The sequence below is a fragment of the Platalea leucorodia genome (genome assembly GCF_965183815.1).
Source record: "Platalea leucorodia genome assembly, chromosome: 17".
Lineage (NCBI taxonomy): Eukaryota > Metazoa > Chordata > Aves > Pelecaniformes > Threskiornithidae > Platalea > Platalea leucorodia.
This window is the reverse complement of record NC_138839.1, coordinates 4,374,305-4,397,412: the sequence shown is the minus strand read 5'-3', so window position 1 is coordinate 4,397,412 and position 23,108 is coordinate 4,374,305. Positions and strand designations below refer to the sequence as shown.

Below are 23,108 nucleotides of genomic sequence, written 5' to 3'. Positions count from 1 at the left end.
TTCAAAACTGCCTTTCTGGCCCATCTAGATTATCCCTCTTTCTTGAACTCATCACTCCCTCCGTTTCCTAACCAGGTCTCTTCCAGCACCATAAACCTGTTCAATCTAATTCCAGGATAAAACATGGTGAGGACAGGGAGCTGAGCCTTGGGGTAACGTGCTTGCAGGTACATGAACTGCAAGTTCACGTTACAGGAGGAGAGCTTTGAGACTCCTTAATGTGGATCAGAGTCTTGCTGTCTCGCTGATAGGTGCTATACAAACAGCATCGCTGAATTACACAGCCCCTATCCTGGAGATTTTGCAAACCAGGTGTATGCCTAGACACAAAAGGGAGCGCGGTGCAGCCCATCGGAGGGATGAGGTACTCTGGGCAGCTTGTTCTCACTCTCAGCCGTTTTTTGGCACTGATTCTAGAGATTTCAGTAGGATTTGGCTTTACATGCTGACGAGGTTGCCAGGGCCACAGGATTAGACCTTTCGTGCAGTGGTGATTTGTGAGTGTCATAAGTTGCCACTAAAAAAGTCACCGGTGGATTGAGGATGGAGCTGTGGCTAGTGAAACTCTCTGACCTGGCAGCAAGGGCGAAGGACCTCAGTTGCATGGAGGAGGGGACCCAATCCTAACTGGCTCTGTGACCTTGGGCAAGTAAATGGCTTATCCACCCTGTGTGCTAGTCGTTCCAGATGGAAAACTGGGTGAGGAAAAAAACCTCAAGAGCCTCAGCTGAAACCATACGATGCCTCTAAGTGGAGCCTTCCTGGGTTAACAGAGTGCAGACAATTGTGCCGAAGTTTGCCTGGGAAGGAGGGGAAAAGATGCAGGGTCAGGCAGCCCAGGCAAAATATCTAGACCTGGAGGAGACGCGGTGGAGGTTCAGCAACTCATGTGGCCCAAAACCTTTGCTTACAGAGTTCTTCCCCTCTGTGAGCTGCTGTGGCGGCACTGCTTACAGGGAGCCCTAACGAGACCTTTCCTTCTTGCCGTGCACTAAAAGCCGTACAGGGGAGGGCGTGGGAGTTAATGCTGCGTTAACTCCCACCGGGATACCCACAAGGTCTGGAAGGGAACGTGCATTAGCATGTCTCAGCTTTCCCCAGTTTCAGCCTTACTGTCAGCAAAGAGCTGGTAAGAAACAGTCTGAGGATCTGCTGGGGACTTTGAAGGCAGGGCTAGCTATATACAGAGTACGTGCTGGCCCCTGGTTTCTCCTGCCCTCTCTTCCCAGCCCAGCCCCTCTTCCCCCCCAGACCGTGGTTATCAGTAGAATTATAGAAACAACATTATATTGGTTATTATTTTTTGGCACACCTGGCCCACATACCCCATAGCAATGTGCAGCCCTTTTCAAAGTTTTGCATATGCAAAAAGTCAAGTTCTTATAGGTGGAAGCCAAAAGGCACAGTGGGAGCATTTACCCAACTTGGCTGAAGCACTCTTGACCAAAGCAGCCTGAAATGTATTTGAGATAATTCTCTTTCTCTTATTACTGCTGAATTACCTCTTAATAGGCTGCAGAGAGCTGCTGCTGCAGGGTGCAGCGTGAGCTCCCTTCCTGTTGCCTAAAGGTCAAGTGTAGCCCCTTTCTGTTGCAGGAGGTGACAAGGCTGTTCTGAGTAATTAGTTTAAAAAATACATATGTATCTCTCTGTGGTACCAGAAATGCTGACTAAAATCCAGCAGGAAATAACAAAGCAGTTGCAAACATGCTTCAGAAGAAATTGTTTCACTGTATGAAATAGCCACTGTTGCATTTGCAATAAAATTAGCGAGAAGGGAAAATGCCAGGGAAATACGAGGTTAAGAAGCTGTCAAATCTTTTTACAAGTGTTGTCTTTATTTAAACAGCAGAGATCTTGGGGTCAGGTTTGTTCCTTTGTTCTGTTTAAACAGCACCTAGCACCACGGAGTTATGTTTGGGGACTCCTAGCTGTTGTTGCAGCCAAAAAAGTACCTAATAATGATCTAGAGAGGAGTGTGTGCTGCAGCGATGAAGATACCTCAGTGTGTGCGCTCTCTCTCTCTGTATAATTGTAACTACAGTGATAAGGATGATGTGTACCTGTGTGAAAGGGGCTGAAGAAAGCCCACGGCTGGCAGTACTGAAGAAAGCAAGCAGTAGGTGAGCTAGTGGGCAAGAGAGGTGGGATACCGTTTATAGAAGACTGGGAGACATCTCCTGAAAACTAGTGAGGCATTTGAGTTTCAGCCAGAATGAGATAGAGAGCATTCTGTGTTTGACCGGACAAGACCAGCTGGAGGTGAGCCAGAAGACAGAGAGTTTAGTGCAGGTCCTGGAGAACCCAAGGATGCGTAAGGAACAGGAGGAGCTATCCGCTACGGCCTTGTCTTGTTTCCCGGCCACCTGTACACTATTTTTCCTGCAAATGAAAGGACAGCAGCCCGTTGGACAGGACAGAGCAGTTAGCAAACTTTTTGGTCGTCTTGCGCTTTGCTTCCTTGCAGAGAAGACAGCATATAACTTTATTTTCAAGAAAAAGTAAGCTGTGCTCCAACTGCAGATTGGCAGGTGAGGGAAGATAGGAATAAGAACTAGATGGTGACCCTGAGGAGATAACAGGTGAGAGGCAACAGCTCGGGAGCTCACGCTACACGTTCCTGATTTAAAAAGCATATACACTGCTTGCCTAGTCGTACCAAGGTAAGAAAGGTAGCAACAGTGGTGCCAGCACAACAGATCAGCTTGAAAATAAGGCTCTCTTGTTTGGTATCTCTCCTCCAGGGGAGGTGGAGCTCTTCTAATCTCCTTCCCCTTATCCCTCTTCCAGCTGACCTCCTGGGCTCAGTAAATAACACCTCAGGAGGCTGCAGGAATTAGTGAACAATGAGTGGCCTCCCAAGGGATCAGAATTTCTTTCCACCTAAATTCCACCTTTGCAGTCTTTGCTAAAGAAGCCACAATTATTTTTCATTTAACTTCTATTTTTAAACCGTATATCCATCAGAATTTGGGTTTGTGCTGGGTTTTGGTTTGGTTTTGCCTGTGCAGAGACCACATTGTGGAGTTCAAGTGATGTTGTGCTGTACTTTGACATTTGTACTCTGCTTTTGTTTTGAGCTGGAGTGAGGCAAATCCAGAGAAATAGTTTTAAATCCATCCAAAAGAGGCTGCATTCCTCTCCTTATGTATGGGCTTTCCTTGGCAAGACTGTTGTTGAGCTGTGTTTACATTAGGGATCCCTGTACCAGTACCATCCCAGCACAGTAGATAGACTGCAACTGAGCCCCGTATCCCTGCTCGTTTTCTCTTCCCTTCATCTCTGTCCCCCTCGTTTCTCTCCCTTTCCTTGCTGACTGTTGCTGTCTGCTATCTTTTTCTTCACCGGCTGCTTGTAGTGGGGTGCGGTTAGGAAAGGGTTGTGTGGAAATTCCTGCAATGAGCCCCAACCCTTCCACCCCCACACGCTGCCCTGGGAGAGACCCAGCCGGGCAAGGTGACTCATCCAAGGCTGGCTGGATCCTGGGGCTGCCTGCGGGCAACGGCAGGCCCCCGGGCAAGGCAGCCCGGCAGCTGGGGGGGTGGCTGCCGCTTGCTTCGCTTCTCTTTTTACGCAGCTGAAAGCACAGGGACTTTGTAGGGTGCAGGGGGGATGGTTTTCAGTTGGCGTTAGGAATTGGTGGGAGAGGGGCACTGAGGGGAAGGAGGAGGGGAGCGTGAATGAACGTTTGGTACATCTCTGCCTTCCGTAGTAAGGACAGCAGGGCCAGCTAGCGTCATTGCGCGCTGCGTCATGCCATTGTGGGACATCCTCAGTACCACTGCAGGTATTGTATGGAGCTGGCATGTAATGACATCCGAGGTCCCTGACCTTGCTGTGTCCTTGCTGACCTGTTACGGTGCTGAGAGCACAGGAGCAGTCGCGGCAGCAGAGGTACGTTTCAGATCTGGAGGTTAGCCACTGCCCCAGCTCCTGCTTAGCACTCTCTTCTGAGCTCAGCTTGGAAGAGTCACTGGCACAGCCTGGACCACTGGTTTTCAACCTTTGGTCTGTTGATCCTAGCTGGTGCATGGATTCCAAGAGTCTCTGGGAAATAATCATGGAAAGCAAGCCTGTTACCAGGAAATTTAAGTTCAGTCTGCCAGGGTCAAGTCCTTCACTGACAATATTTAAGATTCAGCAAACCGAAAGCAATTAAAAACCAGTGGCTAAACTTTCCAGGTTTTTTGCATTACCTAAGCTACTCTTTGGGGCAAGGTCCACGCAGGCAGAAGACCTGGAGGAAGATATGGTCTGTGTCTTTGTCTTGGTCTTCAGACTAGAATGGGATTGACCCTATCTGCCTCTGGAGGTGCTGATCGTGGAGAGCACAAGTCAGGTCTGCTTTCAGGATTTCAATGGCTCTAAACTTGGGTGAGGATAAGACAGGGAGAAGAGAATCCCCTCATTTCTTACCCCGTCCCTGGGCAATGTGGGGAAGGTACTGGCTTTTAACTGCTCCCTTCCCATGCCTTCTGGACTTACGGGAACGCAGGTGTGCGTGTAGAAATGTGTGAAGACATGTGCGTGCTAATGGCACCTAAATATAGCAGCTGCTCCATGCTCCTGTTAACCTGTCAAATGACTACGCACTCTCCTAGGCTTTGCCAAATCGTAGATATTACTCACCTCCATGACTAATTCCCTTTGGAGGGCCCCTAAAGAGGTTTAGAAAACAAGTCCTCTGTCACTCTGGGGCACAAAACATTATGTCTTTTTTCTGAATTTGGCTAATGAGAGGAGAAACGCCTGTAGATAGAGTTACCCTTGAACTGCAGACAGGGCGTCCTCAAGCAGGTTTTCTCCATAGCAGCCTGGCGCCCTTATGAGGAGGCGTCTGCACCAGTTCTTGCTACGCTTTGAAACTGTACGCCTGGGTGTCTGCAGGAAAGACCAAAGCTGTTAATTGGAACTGGTGATTTCTGCAGGAGGAAGATGTGATGGAAACATGCCTAGGGTGGGATTTCACTTTCGCTTTCACGGGCTTCTCCAGTGCAGATGCTTGCCGCGTAAAACCGAGCTGCTTAACAGTGCACAAGAGGATCATGCGACCGCAGAGAAGTCTGTGTCTTCTTGGAACTGCAGGGGGGGAATTAGGATTGGCAGAGTGTAATTGGTAAAGCTTGTATTTGGCTGGGATTTTTATTTTAACAGGCCTAGAAAATCACCAAGTAAATAATAAGTCGGGACCTTAAATTTGCTCTCCAGCACCTCTGACGGCAAAGTATACCCAAGTACATTTATTCAAGAAGGAAGAGTGCCACCTATTGAGTCACAAATTTCCCCTCCTTCAGAAGGCCGAGTATCCCAGGTAGGATAGTATCCCATCCAGGTACTTTCCAAGCACAGCCCAGCATCGTTCACGTGATGGGAAGGAGCCGCAGCCTGGGGCGGTATACTCACGCAAGAGAAAGCAAAAGTGCATGCACCGAGAACTGCGTGGTTTTTATTTTAGATTTTTACAGATAGGCTGTGTTTTAAAGCAGTGAATGTCAGTTGCAAAAGTTGCCATCAGCAAGCTTCCAAATACAGACCCTTTTCTGGAGCAAGCTCCTTGTTTAAAAAACTGAAGAGAACCTACAAGACTTACAAATAGTTCTGGGCAAGGTATGTTAACACGGCTTTAGGTACATTCGACTGATGATTTGGTGGCTTTGGGCGAAAGAAGCTACTAGACTTGAGCAGGTTTGTTTCTTCATGCGACTGTCTCAAAGCCTCTGTCCGTGGTTGAAGTGTTGCTGGAGGCCACATAAGACCACGCTGTCTGTCAGCAGCTTAGCGGCAGACTTTGTTTCCCACCTCAGGGGGAATGCTTAAATGCCTAAGAGGGGAGATGCCGGTTGCCAGACAAAAAGTTTCACTTTTAAAACATGCCCCTCCCTCCACCCCCCAATTTTGTTCCAATTAATTTTGGTTCTGATTTTCACTCCCATGAGAGATGAAGTTTTTTTCACCTGCTCAGAAAACTTTTCCCTTTGGTATTTCTTTTTTTTCCTTCCAGCTTCTTGGTTTTTCGTTCTTTTGATGAATTATTTACCCCTCTTGGGTTTTGGTTTTTTTTAGTATTCTCTTTGTGTTTATCTTCAAAACATACAACTCCCAACACTCCCTACTTCCATTAAGTACTCATCGGAAAGCCACTGTATTTGTTGGTCATTTATTTCCCAGTGTTATATTTATATATACAGATGCATTGTAAATCATGCAGTATCATCTCGTGTTGCTCCTAATGTGCTGAGCCAACTAGTTGCATATTTCTGTGAGTAGTTTTGGTTTATCCTTTGGTTTTGGATAAACAGTCTGAGTGGAACCTGTGGTTCTAGGTGCCGCACAGTCACAGTGAATGATGAGCACTACCCCCGGTGCTTGCAGAACAGATATATTAGGCAATCGGATCGGGTAGACTGCTTGAGTTCAGGATAAAGATACAGGCATAGCGTGTTGCACAGTTCTTTACAGGCTGCAAGCAGCAGTATCGGATCTGCCTTCAGTTACTCGCAAGTAGATCTCAGCTGGGTTTCTTTTTCAGGGGTGCACTGGTTACTGGGTGGTGGGAGCACCAGATTTGGAGACAGGACTGTTCTCTTCCAGTCTTGGATCCTCTACATTTTACTGTGTGCCAATAAGCAGGTTGTCCCGCCGTACTTTCCCTTGGTCTCACTTGCCTAGAAGATGATACAAAAGTACTTCATAGCAAGAACTGTGTGCCCTTTTTGCAAAAGCTGCAGGTCTTGAAGTGAAAGGCTATGGACAATTGCAAAGTGCTGTTAATGATATGCTAAAGTTGGACTTTAATGATTGCTCATTGTGTCTGTTGAGTGAGAAGAATGGGTTTCACATTGTGATTCCAGGGACTGAGCCTTGTGAAGCTGATAATGGGTTCCTTTTTGTTGTCCTTCTCAGAGCTGTTGCGATGCCCACAGCAAGTCACCTGTCTGACACCCCATTTTTTTATACAAAGCACCAGAGCTTGGAAGTTCACTGTACTGGATTAGGTTAGTCTCTGGATTAGGTTCCCTCTCTCCTGGCGCAGTTAATCAGCACGTGTAATCTGGTGTCTGAGTAGGAGTGGGGCATGAGAGCAACTTGACCTTGTAGCGCTGACTTCCCTGTTGAGGTGGACTTTCAGATGTGTTCTGGTGACTGCCACGCAGCAGCTACTGTGAAGCCCATGAAAGCGCACCACGGAGTGAAACATCTGCACGCTATACCAGTAGGTTGTGGGAGATGCATCTTTGTCCTCACTAGCTTCTGTTGAGTGTCATCCTCAGTCATGACATACCTCTTTCTGGTGCTCTCAGCCATGCAGCATTTTGATGGACTGAGGGCACGTCAGTCCTTAGCAGTGCCAAGAAGGGAGGGATTCCCCTGAGTCAAAGAGGCTAAGCAGGAATTTGGCATGCTTTTAGCCTCATGCCTGATACTCCCAGCCTCTCTCTCCTTTCATTAATTCCACTCTGTGCTGCAGCTGAAGAGCACGTATTAAAACTCTAAGGAGGCATGTCTAGTAGTTGTTCAAAATCAGTTAATTTTTTATTGGATTTGAAGTCAGACTTCATGGGCCAAACCCACCCCTAGAGGACTGGGGATGGGGAATTGCAGGCAGTCGGGACTTATTCCGGATAATTGACTTTCTCTTCTGTGTCCACCCTCGCTCTCAGATTCACCTAAGAAACCTCCCTATCTTTGCTTCTCTGCAGTGCTAAGGCTGAGAGGCCTTTCTCCCTAGCAGCCTCAGCCATCAAGACGTATTAAATTAAATATACACACACATCCCAGCCCTGAGGCTATTAACCCCCCATGCACACAAATAATCCATTGTGGTCTAAGTAGAATAACTTATGTTTGGACCTTGGTCTAGTCCAATTCATTTCCACACCTGCGGGAGTGACCTTCAAAACTTGCTCGAGGCTCTGTCTCAAAAGTCGTTTTCTCATTAGTGGAAATGAAATGTATTGTGGAGCTATTGCTCTGTCTCTGCATCTCTGGGGAGGCGAGTGCAGAACAACACTTCTAGTCCCTGCCCACAAATCACGCCAGGCCACCTCACTCCCCGTTGGTTTTCTAGAAGCCCTTCTTCCCCGACTCCTCCTCCCTTTCCCTCCACCGTAACGTAATTAAGATTAAAGAAAGCCCTTGCAGCGTGCTCCCAAAGGTTGCAATGAGCAGGGGCTGCCATTGCAAATGCTTTGGACACCTGGGCGTGCTGGTGGATGGAGAAGGCACCTGCGGTGGCTCACAGGCTCCCGCCGTCCCTGCCCGGGCCGGTCTGCTCTGCCCTCTGTCCCCCTGATTGCTTCATCTGCTTTTGCTTGGCCTTGAGGCTGGCCGGTCCCAGGACTGAATCTCTTTTAAAACAAGACAATTTATTCCCATAGTAAACATGCTGTAGAATTGCTTGGTCTGGTACCAGTGTTTACTTCCAGCTGCCATCTGTCTGCAGTGCTATTACAGCGTAAGGGGAAAAAAACCCCAAACCCTCCTGTTGTGCTTCGAGTCCTTGCCATCCATCAACCAGGGGTCACAGTAACTGCAGATCATATGCTCGGGTCTCAAAAACTGCAGGAAATCAGTCTTTGTTACATGGAAAATAAAGCAGTCTATGGGGAAAATAACCATAAATGTTCATTATTTGTACAGGAAAATCAATTTGTAGGCCAATTGACCAAATAAAGTAATACAATTTGCTGGGAAATCCCCCAGGTGTGGCAGGCAAATCATGCAGCGGAAATGGAAGCAGCGGTTTCCATAGGTAGTCTGTGGTGGTTTGGGGGTGGGAGAGATGTGGGGAAGGGAGCAAAGCTTAAGAAAATGAATAAAATACAGAAAAGGGTGCCTTTAGCTGTGCAGCCAGTTGAAGGAGAGGTGCTAGTGAAAGGAGGAGAAGAGGAAACGGTCTTGTTCTTGTTTTTATATCGCAGAGGGTGGTGGAAAGACCTAACAGTGGCACGATACAGTGCGTGACAGCAAGGAGGGTGCTCTCTTGAAGGGGCTGACAGACCGAGACGTGGAGCCCAGTGGCATGGCTGGGATCTGGCAGCAGGAGCAGGGGAGGGACAGACACACAACCCTTCTCCGTTCTCCCTCCCTTTGTCCTCTACCCAGCAAATCTCAGGCAAGTCATTTCCATATTGCAGGCTATGTCTGTGGCGTGAAATCAGATAATCACCCCAAAATGACTTTAAGGTGGTTCTGTGAGTCTCATGTCGGTGGTAAATACCATTTGCGGCCTTAGAGCAGAACTGGTTGTTTCTGAACGACGACACCCAAGGCTAGCGATGGGTACTCTGTGCCTGGACAGCTCTTTCACAGGAGCATGGTAACGCTGACCAAGTTAAAAAAGCTAAGGAGCCATTTGTCAGTCTCTTCCAATTATCCGAATGAGATCCTTTGTGCTGCCTTAAGTGGAGGCTGTGTGTGTGTGCACATATGAAGGCAATGAGATTGGGGGGGAGAGGGAGGGACATCTTCTTCAGCTTTTTTTTACATAAAAGGATGCATTTATGACCATAGCACTAGAAGGCATTGCTAAGGTATTGTAGTCCAGTTCCTGTGATACTTGAAAAAGGTCTACAGAGCTGCTTTTCCCCACTGGATGTGAATACCTTGGCCCTTTGGCTTTGGAAGCGCAACAGGCCACTCCTGGCTCTGCAGCGGCCTCTCTGTGTGACTGACTTCATGGGCTTACATATCTTCATCTGCTCTGCACCCCTGTGAAATGGGTCTGCCGCTCCTCACCGGCCTCTCCGATGTGTTAAAAGCCCTTAAATAACAAAAACTTATAAAACACGTTGTGCTTTCCAAATGAAAAGCATTGCATAATGGCGGTATCACTGCAGCGGATGACAGGCTTTTTGGCTCAGATCTCACTTGCTTTTGGCTCTCTGCGATAGGGAAGGGGCTCCAGGGAGGCTGTGGCCTCACTTTTGTGCATGCAGCAGGTGTCAGAGCTTTTGATTTGTAAAAAAGGGTCCTTTCAAAGCCTTGAGTGGCTGCAGAATACTGTTTAGACAAACTCTGCCAGTCATGTCACATCTGTGAACAAACTGCACCTTTCTCTGTTTTCTTTTGGTATTGATAGTTTAGGAGTATGATGTCTACTTAAACACCAGGCATTTTTTTTTGCAAAAGTAGAAGCAATGCCTTAATTAATATTTGTAGTTTTCTTGTTTGCTTTGGATTTTCAAAGTTTGCTTGGCTGTCGGGAGGGTTGAGTCATTCTGAGGAGACTTTGTGGGCAGACCTGGCTGCTGCTCGCTCGGTGAGCGGCAGCGCTCTCAGATTTTTCTGATGCTGCTCTTCAGTGCTGGGATCAGACTTGAAACACTACAGTATGTGGATCTTTTTACGTCTTTACCAGCCTGAATGATCTCTGTGCAGGTGTTAACTGAAGGCTTGAGCTCAAGGATCTTGAAGAGGCATGTCTGCCATCCAGGGAGGATGGTGCTATGCTGCTGGGTGGTCCTGTCATGGAGGCAGATGTGGCTGATTTTTGGCACCAGCCTCCCTGGGGAATACTAGGATGTAACGCAAAGCTCTGGTTACTCTGTCTCCGCTGTGTGGAGCAGCTGCTGTTTCTCTGCTCTCGTCAGTTTGGTTGCTTCGGTTTTGAGGGAAACTGCTGGGAAACCAGTTTTTTTAAAGCTGAGAAAAATTGCTCTCTGGTTGGTTTCCATCTCATTCTGCCCACGACAGGAGTGGTCCAGCTGTGGGGATGGACAGGAGGCTTTTCTTGGGTCGGTCTAACACCAGGGTGTTCGTGGTGAGTATGGCTGGGGTCAGGGACTGACAGTCTGGGAGTTCCACTGATGCCCCAGGAGCTTATGTTTTCAAAGTCACCAGTGATCATGAGGCACTTCAAAATTTTGGAAGCCCAGCTTTTAGGATGGTGGTGGACCTGATTTTTCCAAAGGAACCAGCTGTAGCTCTCAATAACTACAGCAGCAGCAAAATCTTCCTCCATATAAAGGAAAGGAGGAGCTGACTGTCAGCAAATCCAGGTCTGTCTGTCCCATTAAGTGAAGATAATAATTATTGAACTTTGTAAAACACACTGAACTGTTTAGATAAAGCCTGTTTTGGTTTCTAATACAGCAACAACGTGCATTTTGGGAGGAACTGTGTAATGTTTCTGTTTGATCTCTGTGAAAGTTGCTCTTTATGACACTGAAGACTTATCAAAAAAGAAAAAAAAAAGCTCAAAACAGAACTCGAGGCAGAAATTTCACTCTACCCAATGAAAAGCTACTGTGGCTGGTCCTCATTCTTGTAGGACTTGGACAAAGCCTGGGTCTGTCTCCTTTTGGCTGAGCAGGCTGTAAGCCACACTTGGAAATCTTGAGGATCTCAAAGAAATGCTTTAAGCGTGTGTCTCCAGAGCAGAGTAAAAGTATAAAGCCCAGTTGCGTTCCCCTTGATGAAATATTTCAGACTCGCTGGGAAAGGCTGTGTTCTCTTGGACCTGATGTAATGAAACTTTGGAGTGAAACATTAATACCTGGGGGAACGACGGACAGTTATCTTGTTCTCTTGTCTTTCTGTTACTCGAAAGGTACAGCAATGAGGTGCACAAAAAGAAGGGAAAACATCTGAAAGCATCCGTGCTCTTTTGCTCCTTGTCTCTTCACCAGAGAGGAGGAGCAGGAAAGAAAAGGAAAAAAGAGAAAAATACGTAAGTTTTGCTTTTGTTCAGGAGATAGCATCAGTGTGCCACATCCTCAGCCGGTGTAAATTGGCTTTTACTCCATTAATACTGACTTACATTGCCTGAGGACCCGGCTTCGCGTCTCTGCTGCCGCCTTTGCAACCTCAGACTGAAATGGACAAAGTTATTTGATGTGGAACAGACACAGAAAACAAAGACTAGGCCACTTTTCAGCCTTCTTCCAAAGAGTTCTTGAAAACAGGTAGCTCCAAAGGACTGATAGATTTTCTACCTTAGAGTTACCTCCCTTCAAAGACTGGAAATTCCAGTTGGCTTTTCCAGAAAAGCATAGCTCTCACTCTGTTAACAAATTATCCTTTAGGCTTTATAACTCACTCAGTGGTAATAAATGGGAAATGTTCCCTTCTGTTCACAGATCTTGCTCATCTGTTTCTTTAGGGCTTCAGAAGATAATGTTGTTAATGTTGATGGGAAGAGCTGCAGCTTCCCTTCTGCGTAACTTTCTTTTGGTTTAAACCATACATATTTTCTCCAATTATAGTAGTACCTACAGCCCTGTTTCTATGCCCAGCCTCAGACTCAACACATCATTCTCTGCTCCAAAGAGCTTACAATATAAACAGTATAGAGAAACAGGTACAAAGGAGAGAAAGTGTTACTAATGGCTTTTTGCAGCAGGGAGACTGAGCACAATGGGGTCAAGTGAGTTCCCTAGGATCACACAGGGAAATTGTGGTTAAGAGCAATTTTCTTCTTTGATGTACTTTCCCTGTCTCTCTCGCTCTCTCTCAAAAGATAAAATACCCTAAAAATGGGCCTGGACTGTCTGTACTGGAATTGATAGCTTCCGTATAAGCCAGTTGATGACAACTCAAAACTGTTAATGGGAATCCTCAAGTGTAGACCTAGAGAGCCTGCTGGGGTACAGTTGTTCCCAGAATCTGTTGTCCCCCTGGCTACAGCTCTTGGACGTGTCTGGCTATGCTGAATTGCCTCCTCAGCTTGCCTCTGGTCATTGCCAGAAACTGTAAACCACTTTCATGAGAGACTGATGAAGAGTGCGACCTGGTTCCCAAAACCTGGAAGAGTCTTTGTGGTCTGTACTGCCTTAATTTTTTGCCTGACCATTGCTGTCTGTTCCCTTCTGCTCCCTCTGTACTTCGGGCCATCCCTCCTGTGCTGGAACAACTTCCAGTGTAACAGTGGTGTCGCTGGAAAGAGATGATAAATAATAAACCTCTTAGTGGTCAGGTTAAAGGGCTGGACTGCAGCTGACAGGGAGGCAGAAAAATAGATGCAGCAGAAGGCTGCCGACTGTTGTTTTATTCATTTGTTCATTACCGAACACTGGAGCAGGAGGTGAGATGCGAGGCTGGACAGCTTCTTCTGCCTGTGACCTCAGTTTTGACGGAGAAGCTGGTAAGCGCAGGGCAGCAGAACGGCGCCCGTACCGGATTGGCTACCGAAACGGTCGGCCTGGTAGCACAGTGGCCTAGAACGGCTAATGAAGGCCCAGGGGAGAGTGGAGGATTATCTTGGAAGGCAACTGACCCTTTCTTAGGTGTTTACACTAATCACAGCTGAAGGTAAATGCAAACTCTGTCAGCTATCCTACAGGGGGATGTGTGGGCTCCATTGCTGTGTAATTTTCCTAATTAAAGACATTTGACTAGGTCTATTATTTGAAAAAGTAAAAGAAAAATATTCCAGGCTCTCAGAACCTCTCCCTTTCCTTTTCCCTATCTTTATTATCAATAAAAAGAGAGAGAAAATGCTGTCTGGACTTGAGGATTTCCTTCACATATGGAAAAGATTTAGCATTCTTCAGCTCCCAGCATTGGCAGCGCACAAACCTCCCCTCTTACCTCGCCCCCAGCATTCCCTGTCTGCTCCCTGTATTTCCCAGATCTGCGTATACAGAAAGAATGCAAGTGCTGTTGCTTCTGCAGGGTTTTTTTTCATCCGATAGAAATTATTTTTAAGAGTTGAATCACAGGCACGTGAATCATCTTGCAAACAGCTTTGATAGTTTTATCAGTGTGCAAACTCTTTGTGCATTTGCATTTCTCTGCTTTTTTTCTGGTACCAATCTGGATGCTGAAGAAGCGGTGTCCGTAGGGACTGCACCTGCTCATCTTCTTGGGTCAATTCCCAATGGGATCAGATGTCCAGAGTTTGGCTGGCAGTTAGTGTGGACTGGCAAAAGCTTTGCTTTCATGTGCATTTTTCTTTCCATGGAGCTTTTTGCCTTGCAGCTCTCATAGCAAGAGGCCTTTCCATTGCTGGGATCAATTAAATGCTCACCAGGGACTCTCTCTGCAAGGAATCTTTCCTTTTCTGGCTCACTTTGAATGTCACACCAGGGCGTTCAGCTGTTTTGACCCTGTTGCAGTAGGTCCCAGGGCAGGAAACCTTTCCTAACCCTCCCTTCCTGCCTCTTCCCCCAAGCCCTGTGCTCTCCGCCCGTCATTCCATCTGCGAGCTCTCCCAGGGCTCTTATGCAACAGTTCAGTTTTTGGTATTCTTGGCTGGGAGAACAGAGCTCCAGGGGAGAGCTGTGAGGGGGTTGGATGGGTGGGGGGAGAAAGATTTTATTTTGTAACTCTGCTGACCTTGCTGAGCCACACAGAGCGGAATTTTCCCCCGCTCTCTGGAAGGGAGGAAATATCACCACTGTTTTCTTTTCCATCTTTTCTGATGGTCCCTTGCTTTCATGACAGAACGATCGGGCTTCCAGGCTTCTCCGCGCAGGTAACCTACCGCTGTTCCCAAGTTGTTGGGTTTTTTTACTTGTAGTTGCATCTCTAGACTTGGGTAATCGGTGACTTTAAATAGTGTGTTGGTACCCATCTGATTTTTCCTGGGGAAAAGAAATATGCCTGTCTGTGATTTTTAAAAACAAAGCAACCCCCCACCCAGACGATACTTTGAGAGGCAGTGAAAGCAATTAATGGTGTCAAAAGACCCTAGGATGGTGAAGTGGTGAGTGACCGAGGGCTGGACTGATGCAGGAACGGCTGGGTGGGTAGCTGAACGTGTCTGGGGACTAGAGGGTTATTGACTCAAATTCCAGCTGTGTTTCGTTAGCTGGTATCATAACCCAGAAAATTAATCCTTAACAATGTATAAAGGGAAGGGAGTCCTAATATATGAGACAGTTCTGCAGTGCCCTCAACACTCACCCTTGCAAAAGCTTTGGAGACTTGTTTTACTTTCTAGTTAGGCTAATTAAAGAGAGGATAAGTGATATTCTGTTGTCCAGCCCCCTTGTCCAAGGGGTGGGGGAAATCCTTGTGTTACGAAAGGAAGGCGCAAGCTCTGAAGAGGTTTCCTCTAAGCTGAGTTTGTCCTGAAAGAGAACATCTTGGTCTCCTCTCAGGCACTGAAGAGGTTGTGGGAGAGTTCGTCGCAGGAGAAGCACCGGGGCAGTAACTGCAGCAGCGTTTCGGCTGGCTGGCTGTATTTCACCCACAGATGTCCGTGTTGAGAACAGGTCCTCAGTGGGGATCCTACGTTCCCCCTGCTCTCAGGGGTATAATCTGTTCCTTATACCACCGTCTGTCTGTGCTCCCTGGGGCCGGGAGCTGGCAGGCAGGCAACCTGGCTTTGCTGGACTGAGCTATAAGACACATTTGCCACTACGTATGCTTCGTCTTTTTGCTGGGGGTAGTGCACCTGTACTAACAGCTGCAGGCTCTGCAGCTATAGAAAATGCTCCTTCTGACCCGTTGGCCCAAACAGCCCTACTAGTTTAAGCAAGCCAGCTGGCAAAGCACACCTTCCCCCTTTTCTTCATGTGTGTAAAACTGGAGTTGTCTGACGGGGGGAGCTGGAGTCCCAAGGTGCCTGGCTCTCTGGCAGCAGGTGACTATTGATTGGGTTGTTTTCCCAAGCATCAGACTCCCAATGAATATCAACAAATTGGGAGGCAGTTTTCTTTTTAAAATAGTCAAACCTTCTTATAGGGTTCATGGTTCAACATCAGCATCCCATTAATGTATGAGATCACTCTGTAATGACACTGTCACACAAATACAAGCTTTTTTAATGTGAGATTATGAGGCTTACATCAAATATCTATAAATCCTAATGTACCTCCCCATATATAGCGATGCCGCTGCAGTCTCTGGGTGTGTTCCTGCACATAACACCGCTCTGCTAAGTGCATACTTTACTACCTGCCACTGCGTGCCAAGTGATAGTTGATAACCCTGAACCTGAGTGACTGTAGGTATCTCAGTATACTGCTCAGCTCTGTAGGTACGTTCCTGTCCCGTAAGGTCTCTGTACAACTTCAGCAAAAGCCAGAGTCACAGGAATGATTCCTTGGATGGAATGCACCTCACAAATGAGTGCTTTTTATTTGCAGCTTGGACCAGTGCCCTTTCAAGTCAATGGAAAGACAATTGATTGTAGCAGGTTCTGGACCAGGCTGCTGGATACCTTTGTGCTTAATTTAAAAGTAATGCGTATCTACTGGTGAATGTCTCTAAACAGATTAAGAAAGTGCAATTGATTCAAAACTGACTATAGATGAACATAAAAGGCAAAATTGATTGGCTCAGTCTATTCTAATTTTCTGGGAATGGAGAAACATAATAAATAAATAAAATGCCCCAAACCTAATGGCAAAAATACAAAGTAAACACAACTTTAGAAAAGGCATTGCTAGTGCTGGAACGCGGGTGTCACAAGGGCACTGGAGCCAGTGTGGCCCCGGTTCCGCTGTTGTCCATGTCTGGCCCCTGGTCAGAAGAAAAGCAGTGCAGGTCAGCTGTGACCAGAGATGGTGCAGGTGTGGCTTCTCTTTTCCGTTCATGTTCATTCGTTTGTCTTTGAAGCTCTCTGTGTGTTAGGTGATATCTGTATAGGTACACATGTATGTTACATACAGAGGTGTATATGTGTGTGTGTGTATATATAGGTGTATATATATGCAGCAGCTTTAGGTGTAAGGATACAATTTATGGAAAGGCAAAGAATAAGCGTTCTGAGGAGCAGAGGAAAGGGGGAACCTGCGTTCCTGGTCTGGTGGGCTGTTTCTCTAGGTTTAGTGCCTCCCTTTTTGCTGCACTCTCGCTCTTGTTAGGGCTGATGAGTCCCTGGGCAGTCACTGAGACCTGGTAACTGCTCGAAGGTACCATAATGGCCATAAAATGATTTTTAGTATCTGATCAGTGCCGTTCTCTTTAGCCTGTGAAGTCACAGCAGAGAGTGAATTGCAATTATTTTGAAGCGGAAATTTGCACACCCTCCCTCCCCTCCCCCTTTAATTGTTATGATAAATTGCAACTTCAGAAAAATATATAAAGCTTTGGCATGATAAAGCTCATGCTGATGTCAAGTCCTAGCTTTTCAGCATGACAGAAATCTGGTGCAAATACTGCCATCCTTGCCTTTCCTTGCCTTCCCCTCACTTTTCCCTTTCTCTCCTCTTCTCCCTACTGGCCTTGTGACACTGTGCAAGCTGGAGTTACTAAGATGGCTTTAGACAGAGGGTAAGCTCTGCGCACAGAAAAGGGGGCAGGGGTGGAAATGCACCTAGTGTGTATTTAAGGGCAGGAGACGCACAATTTATATCGCGTGTTCCTCCAGGGAACAGGCAGTGAGAAATCTCTTTGCAAAGGGCCACGCGAGTGGATCTCTGCTACTGCGCAGGGGAGCTCGCAGGGATGGGGGAAAGCATTTGCTGTTTGTCCCATAGCTGCGGTTGGCCCCTCGCACCAGGGCAGTTCACCTTGTGCAGGTGGGTCTCTGAGGGTCCCCAGCAATATTCACAGTAAGGATATTCTCCTCTGTCTGAGTCTGGGCATTTGGACTCACCACAAAGCCTGCTGCAGCTTCATCCAAGTTTTGTACTTAGGGTACTCGGAGGTGTAGGAGCATTCACCTTGTTGCTAGCCAGGGGTGCGTTTTTCTTCTTTGCGTCTCTCTCAAGAAGAAAGAGTGTGTCTTTTTCCTTGTATACATGCATTTTCCCATTTTTAAGCCAGTTTGGCCCACTGGTCTTCTCTCCCTTGGGTGTCAGCTGTTCACAGACAGCTGTGTTCTTGGCTTGGAAGTGCATCAGTGAGAAAGCTAATGTGCCTCCTTGGGGTGATGCCTTCCAGGTGGATTTAGCTAATTATCACAATGATTACGGCTCCCCTTAATGACCACAACTGGAATTATTGACAGAAGTAAACAAGAAGTTTTTGTTTTGTATTTGTGGAAAGTTCTTAATTTGATTAATTAAAAAAAAAAACAAAAAACATGGGCTCTTCTATCACTTAGTCTTGCTCCGTTCTCCCCTGCAGAGAGCCTGACTGGCTTTCCCAGGACGTTTTCATTTTGCCAGGTTTATTTGGAAAGTTGGAGTCAATGTTTCAGAGAAACTGTTATTAGTTAAATGTTACTCTGCACTTACTCGACCTGTTTCATACACCTTTCTTCGTTTTGTTCCAGTCCTTGCTAAAAACACATCTCTTTTCTATGACTTGTCCCGTTGAAGGAAGTATGCCTGCAGACCTGTACAAAGAATATGCGTGAAACTGTGCTTCGCTTCCCATCGCTGTGCTTCCCTTCCCAGTTTCATGATTTTGTTAGCTAAAACTTTAAATTCGGTGGGGCAATGACATTACAGTCTCCCTGGGTTTCCAATGTACATCTTCCACTGTCAGTGCTTGTATTATGGCTCTCTGTCTTGGTCAACCACAGATCGAGCTGAACACCCCAAGTGCTAGAAACATGCTCTATCACAGTGAGAGCTAAAACCCCAGCACGCTCAAGTTTAGGCTGCACTAGGCTCATATCTTCTTGTGGATCAGGCACAAGGGGTGCAGGGACAGAGTAATCTATAATGCAGAAGATGGGTTGCGACCAGGGTCATGTTGTGCTAGGTTCTGTACACAAACACACATGTGGTGAAAAAGCAGCTTTTGCCTCCTGGGAATTTTCCTCCTGTTTATTTGGGTCTTGTCAGAAGTGAATTGTTGAGGGCAGTACGCTGCCAGGACCACCTAGGGAAAGTCTGCACAAGGCAAGACCTGCTGGCTTCATCTGAACATGCAAATGAACAGTGAAAAGCAGGCTCAGTAATTCAAGTTGAAATCGATGTGGACTGGTGTGAGAGTCAAACCTGCTGCTGGCTGGCACAGGCAGTTTTCCTTTTGCGGTCAAAGGCCTTCCCTGGGCTACTGGCAAAGATTTAATTTAACCTATTCTGCTATGTTAATCTGCAACATTTGGTGGGAAATATTCTGGAGAGAGAGACTGGTGCCTGAAAAGGAAAGGCTGAGAGAGTTGGGGTTGTTCAACCTGGAGAAGAGAAGGCTCTGGGGAGACCTTATTGCGGCCTTCCAATACTTAAAGGGGGCTTATAAGAAAGATGGGAACAGACTTTTTATTAGGGCCTGTAGCAATAGGACAAGGGGTGATGGGTTTAAACTAAAAGAAGGTAGATTCAGACTAGTTATAAGGAAGAAATTTTTTATGATGAGGGTGGTAAAACACTGGCACAGGTTGCCCAGAGAGGTGGTAGATGCTCCATCCCTGGAAACATTCAAGGACGGGCTGGACGGGGCTTTGAGCAACCTGATCCAGTTGAAGGTGTCCCAGCTCATTGCAAGAGGGTTGGCCTAGATGACCTTTAGAGGTCCCTTCCAACCCAGACCATTCTATGATTCTAATTCTGCTGCCATCTTCCTTTCCTATTGGCGTTGATGAGACGCAAGGTAGGAATGAAGAGGTGGGGAAAGGCTGGAAGCGCATGACTTGAATATTGGAACTGGAAGAACTAGATATAGATATGCCTTTGCTGAAAAGTCTTTTGCAAAGCGAACACAGCCTTTGCCCACCCAACGTACCAAGTCTGCAGCCTGCAATGACTAACAGCATTGCCTTCGCAGGGCAGCCATTTGAGAGGAGCTGCTTGGTTCTGGGTTGCCTAACCAAATTCTTGTTTTCTTCTCTTTTCCTCCTGCACTTTCCTGTTCCAACTAATTCCATCCTGTGCCAGAACCGGGGTCGTCTGGCAGAGAAGAGGACGATCCCCTTACCTCCAACCAGGATCCCGAAGAAAGAGCTGACCTCAATTTTCTCGCATAGTGACGACAGTGAAGAGAGCGATAAGAGCAATGGTCAACACCCTGAAGTAAAGCAGGAGGAGGATCTCCATATCAGTATCATGAAAAGAAGGTACTTTCCTGCCAGGGAGTGCTGCATTGCAAGAGCAAAGACAGAGAAAACTGGACAGCAGGGGACCAGCCTTTGTGGGCCAATACTGCCCAGGCTGCCCAATGGAGTCACCTCCAGGGCCCGAAATCAAAGTGCAAACGTCGCACTATAGCTCAGAAAGAGTCGCTGGGTCCTCTTTTCTACTTACTTACTCCTCTTTGGGGTGAGTAGGGCTTTATGGGGCCTTGCACCACGGACCTTGTGTTTGGACTAATGGCGTCTGTATTTGCAGACTGTAAATTGTATTTCACCCTCTGTCCAGCATTCTGTATCTTTGTGCCTGGTGAGGCCAATGAATTGCATGACCAAGAAGTCATCTGTGGGCCTTTTACGTAGCTGTCTGAAAATACACTGAGGGGTATGGGTCCAAAGTTCTGCCTTTCGCTTTCAATTGTCCCCAGATTCTGATGTAAGATAAACTGGATAATTCAATGTTGGGGAAGAAAGTTTGGGAAGGAGGTAGCAGCAGTGGTGGTTGTTACATGTTCGTGATTACAAGCGTCAAAGAGCATAGCCGTGTCTCACCGATCCTGAGTGCCTCTGTAGGCTAAAAGTAGAAGTAATGGAGTTGCAGTAGGCAAAGAGTCACTCAGATACTGGGGCTCACCTCAACACTTACATATTTTGATCCTGTCTTTCTCAGTACCGTATGTGTTCATCCTGGAATCACGCAGGGTTAAAGGATGAGGAGAAGGGATTGTCTTGAGTTGCATTCTGGTAACTGTCACGTGGGCTCTCGTGTATAGTCTCAGTGCCCATAATATTCAGCTGCAAAATTTTGGGTTCTCTCATCCCTCTGAAAAAATATGATGTTTAGAAGACCTGTGACTACAGGAAAATAAATACCTAAAGGCACTGTGTCTCAGCCTCCCATGCATATCATTGCAACTCATTTTGATTGTCATCTTCCTCTGATGCATAAAATCACTCAGATTCTAAGACAAGCCCTATAAAAACAGAGGAGTGGAAACCGAAGGCATGTAATTGCTTTTCTTATGTTTTATGTGTTCCTTGCTCCTGAGTAGATAAGCTGTTTCCCCCCTTGCCTTCCAGCAGATGCTGGTACATTCAGCATCTGAGAGCTAGAAAGTAGGGAGACAAAACAGTAACCAGCTCTTCTCATAAAACCCGCCTGTAATTAAAGTCTGGGTTTATCATTGCAGCTGTCCAACAGCCATGTTCAGGGGTTATCGCTTGGAAAGGAAAAGGTGTTTGGGGAATGCATCTGCACTGTGCATGTGCACAGGAGCTGCAGAGGAGAGGGAACCCTCCTAATCGGTTTTGGTAAACGGCCCTTCTTCTCCTGCCCCCTTTAATTATGCTTTTAATTCTGCAAAATTATAGTGCTAGATTGTCTCATTAGGAGGGAGAACAACATGATAACTATATAATTGATATGCTGGGCCCCCCAAATATAAAGTGCTCTTATCTTAAATCTTTAATTACTGTAATTGCTTTGCCTTGTTTATTAGGAAATGAAGCAAAAATACTTAATAGTTATTAGCCAAAGGTCCCCCAGCTTACCATTTCTGTGCTCTTCAGTACTTTTCAATCAGTTTGTCTGAAGGTCTCTTGTTTAAGCTTTGTCTTGATTCCTTAGAGGAGTGCATGATTCTTACCAGGCAGGCTAGACTCCCATTGCTTTTGTACAGTTGTTCTCCTTTTCATTTTCCTGGGAGCTCTGATACAGTGCGTGGGGCAAAGCTAGAATAGCTGGGGCAGGCAGGGGCCGGGCAGCATCCTTGATGAGTGCAGTAAGAACAGAAAAAAAGAGCACGTAATTCAGTGCTTGGTGCCCAGGCAGGGAACGTCTACTGCTCAAATCCCTCAGCATTTCCAAGCGTTTTGTCCCTTGCAAAGGGGTCCCCCGACCCTCGTGTCCCAAAGAGGGGGAGGACTGGCCATTTCCACCTGCTCAAGAGCAATGAACGGAACGCGACCTGAGCCCACTCTTGCAGAGCCCTGCCGGAGGGAGCAGGCTCTGGCCCTGTTCCCGGTGTCATTAGCAGCCCAGGGGCTGGGGTGGAAGGTGCGATGGGGCTGGCTCCAGAGACAGCAGCAGCAGCAGCATGAAGGCTAGACAGCTCGCAGACATGACAGCTGGGGCCCGGCAGAGACAGTGCCCCATCTGCTTTCTGTTTTTAATTCACCTGTTGTATCCTCCCCGATTGGTGATGGATTGGGCTGAGGTTTTATTGTCTCCCACTGAGAGGAAGAAATAGGTTAAACTGTGATAGTAGGAAAACGAGGTCAGGGCCTGAGCAAACCTGTGTTTTCCTCTTGTACCCCTGGATGGCCCTCGTGCACACCTGCATGCACGTACATTGCAAACATTAGACTTGCATTATTGCTTAGAACATTGTCGCCTTTTCTTTTTTCTCCTATTCCCAATTTCCTTGACATTGATTATTTCCTTCCATTGTTGGCCCAAGGGAATGCTTACTGCTACTTTGAGGTCTGGGCACTGGTGAAGAAAAGACTCTAGGGATTAGAATAGTAGTTGGAAGCTTAGTTTCTTGGCTAGTCCCTCACCCTAGCCTTTGACAGTGATTTACTCTGTGATCTTAGGCCCATGGTGATGGCCTTCAGAGAGGTCTGAGGCAGAGAAAACCTGCCTCATGACGTTCTTGCAGTCCTAGAAAGGAGCAGAGAGCTGTAACTACCACTGGAGTTAGTGCATTTCAGTGCATGCCAACTTACTTCACAACCAAGTCCTTGCAAAACTGTGTCACTTTGCTGTCTTGCACATAGGTAATTAAGGAAGCCAGGCCTCACACTGAAGTGAGCTTGGCTCATCTGCTTTTAAATCCAGGTGACCCAAGCTTAAAGGTGAATGTTTTCATCTTGCAGTGAGACCCCTTTAGTCCTCTTTAGCCTGCTTTGCAGGGTGTGCTAAGTAGCCTTTGTGTTATGCCTCCTGTCTGGAAGACAGCGGGCTTAAAGTCTTGTCTCATACAACCAGAGGCATCTGCTGAGGTTGATACCGTAGCTTGATACCCAGACTGTAAGCACTCCGCTCTGAAGATTACTGGGACAGCGTTGCAGAGAAAAATCCTTTTTCTTTCGATCAGATTTCGGGTTCCTGAAAATCTCGTTCTTTTACCACGTTGCCTACATGCAACAGTTGGCATTGCCTTAATTGCCACGGTTTGGTTAAGTTGTACTGACTCCTGGTGAGGATGCTTGTCTGGCTATGGAAATAGTTTTTCCTATTTGGGGAAAAGAATGA

The 23,108-nt window shown here is 46.8% G+C and overlaps 1 protein-coding gene across 1 annotated transcript in view; it reads left to right on the top strand.

Annotated features, from left to right (window-relative positions):
• Window positions 1-23,108, top strand: part of SAMD11 (sterile alpha motif domain containing 11) — a gene marked incomplete at its 5' end in the record, with an annotated part of 125,574 nt that overhangs the window by 19,109 nt on the left and 83,357 nt on the right. The window contains 1 exon segment of the mRNA XM_082329064.1: window positions 19,662-19,840. Coding sequence (XP_082185190.1) covers window positions 19,662-19,840 — 179 coding nt within the window.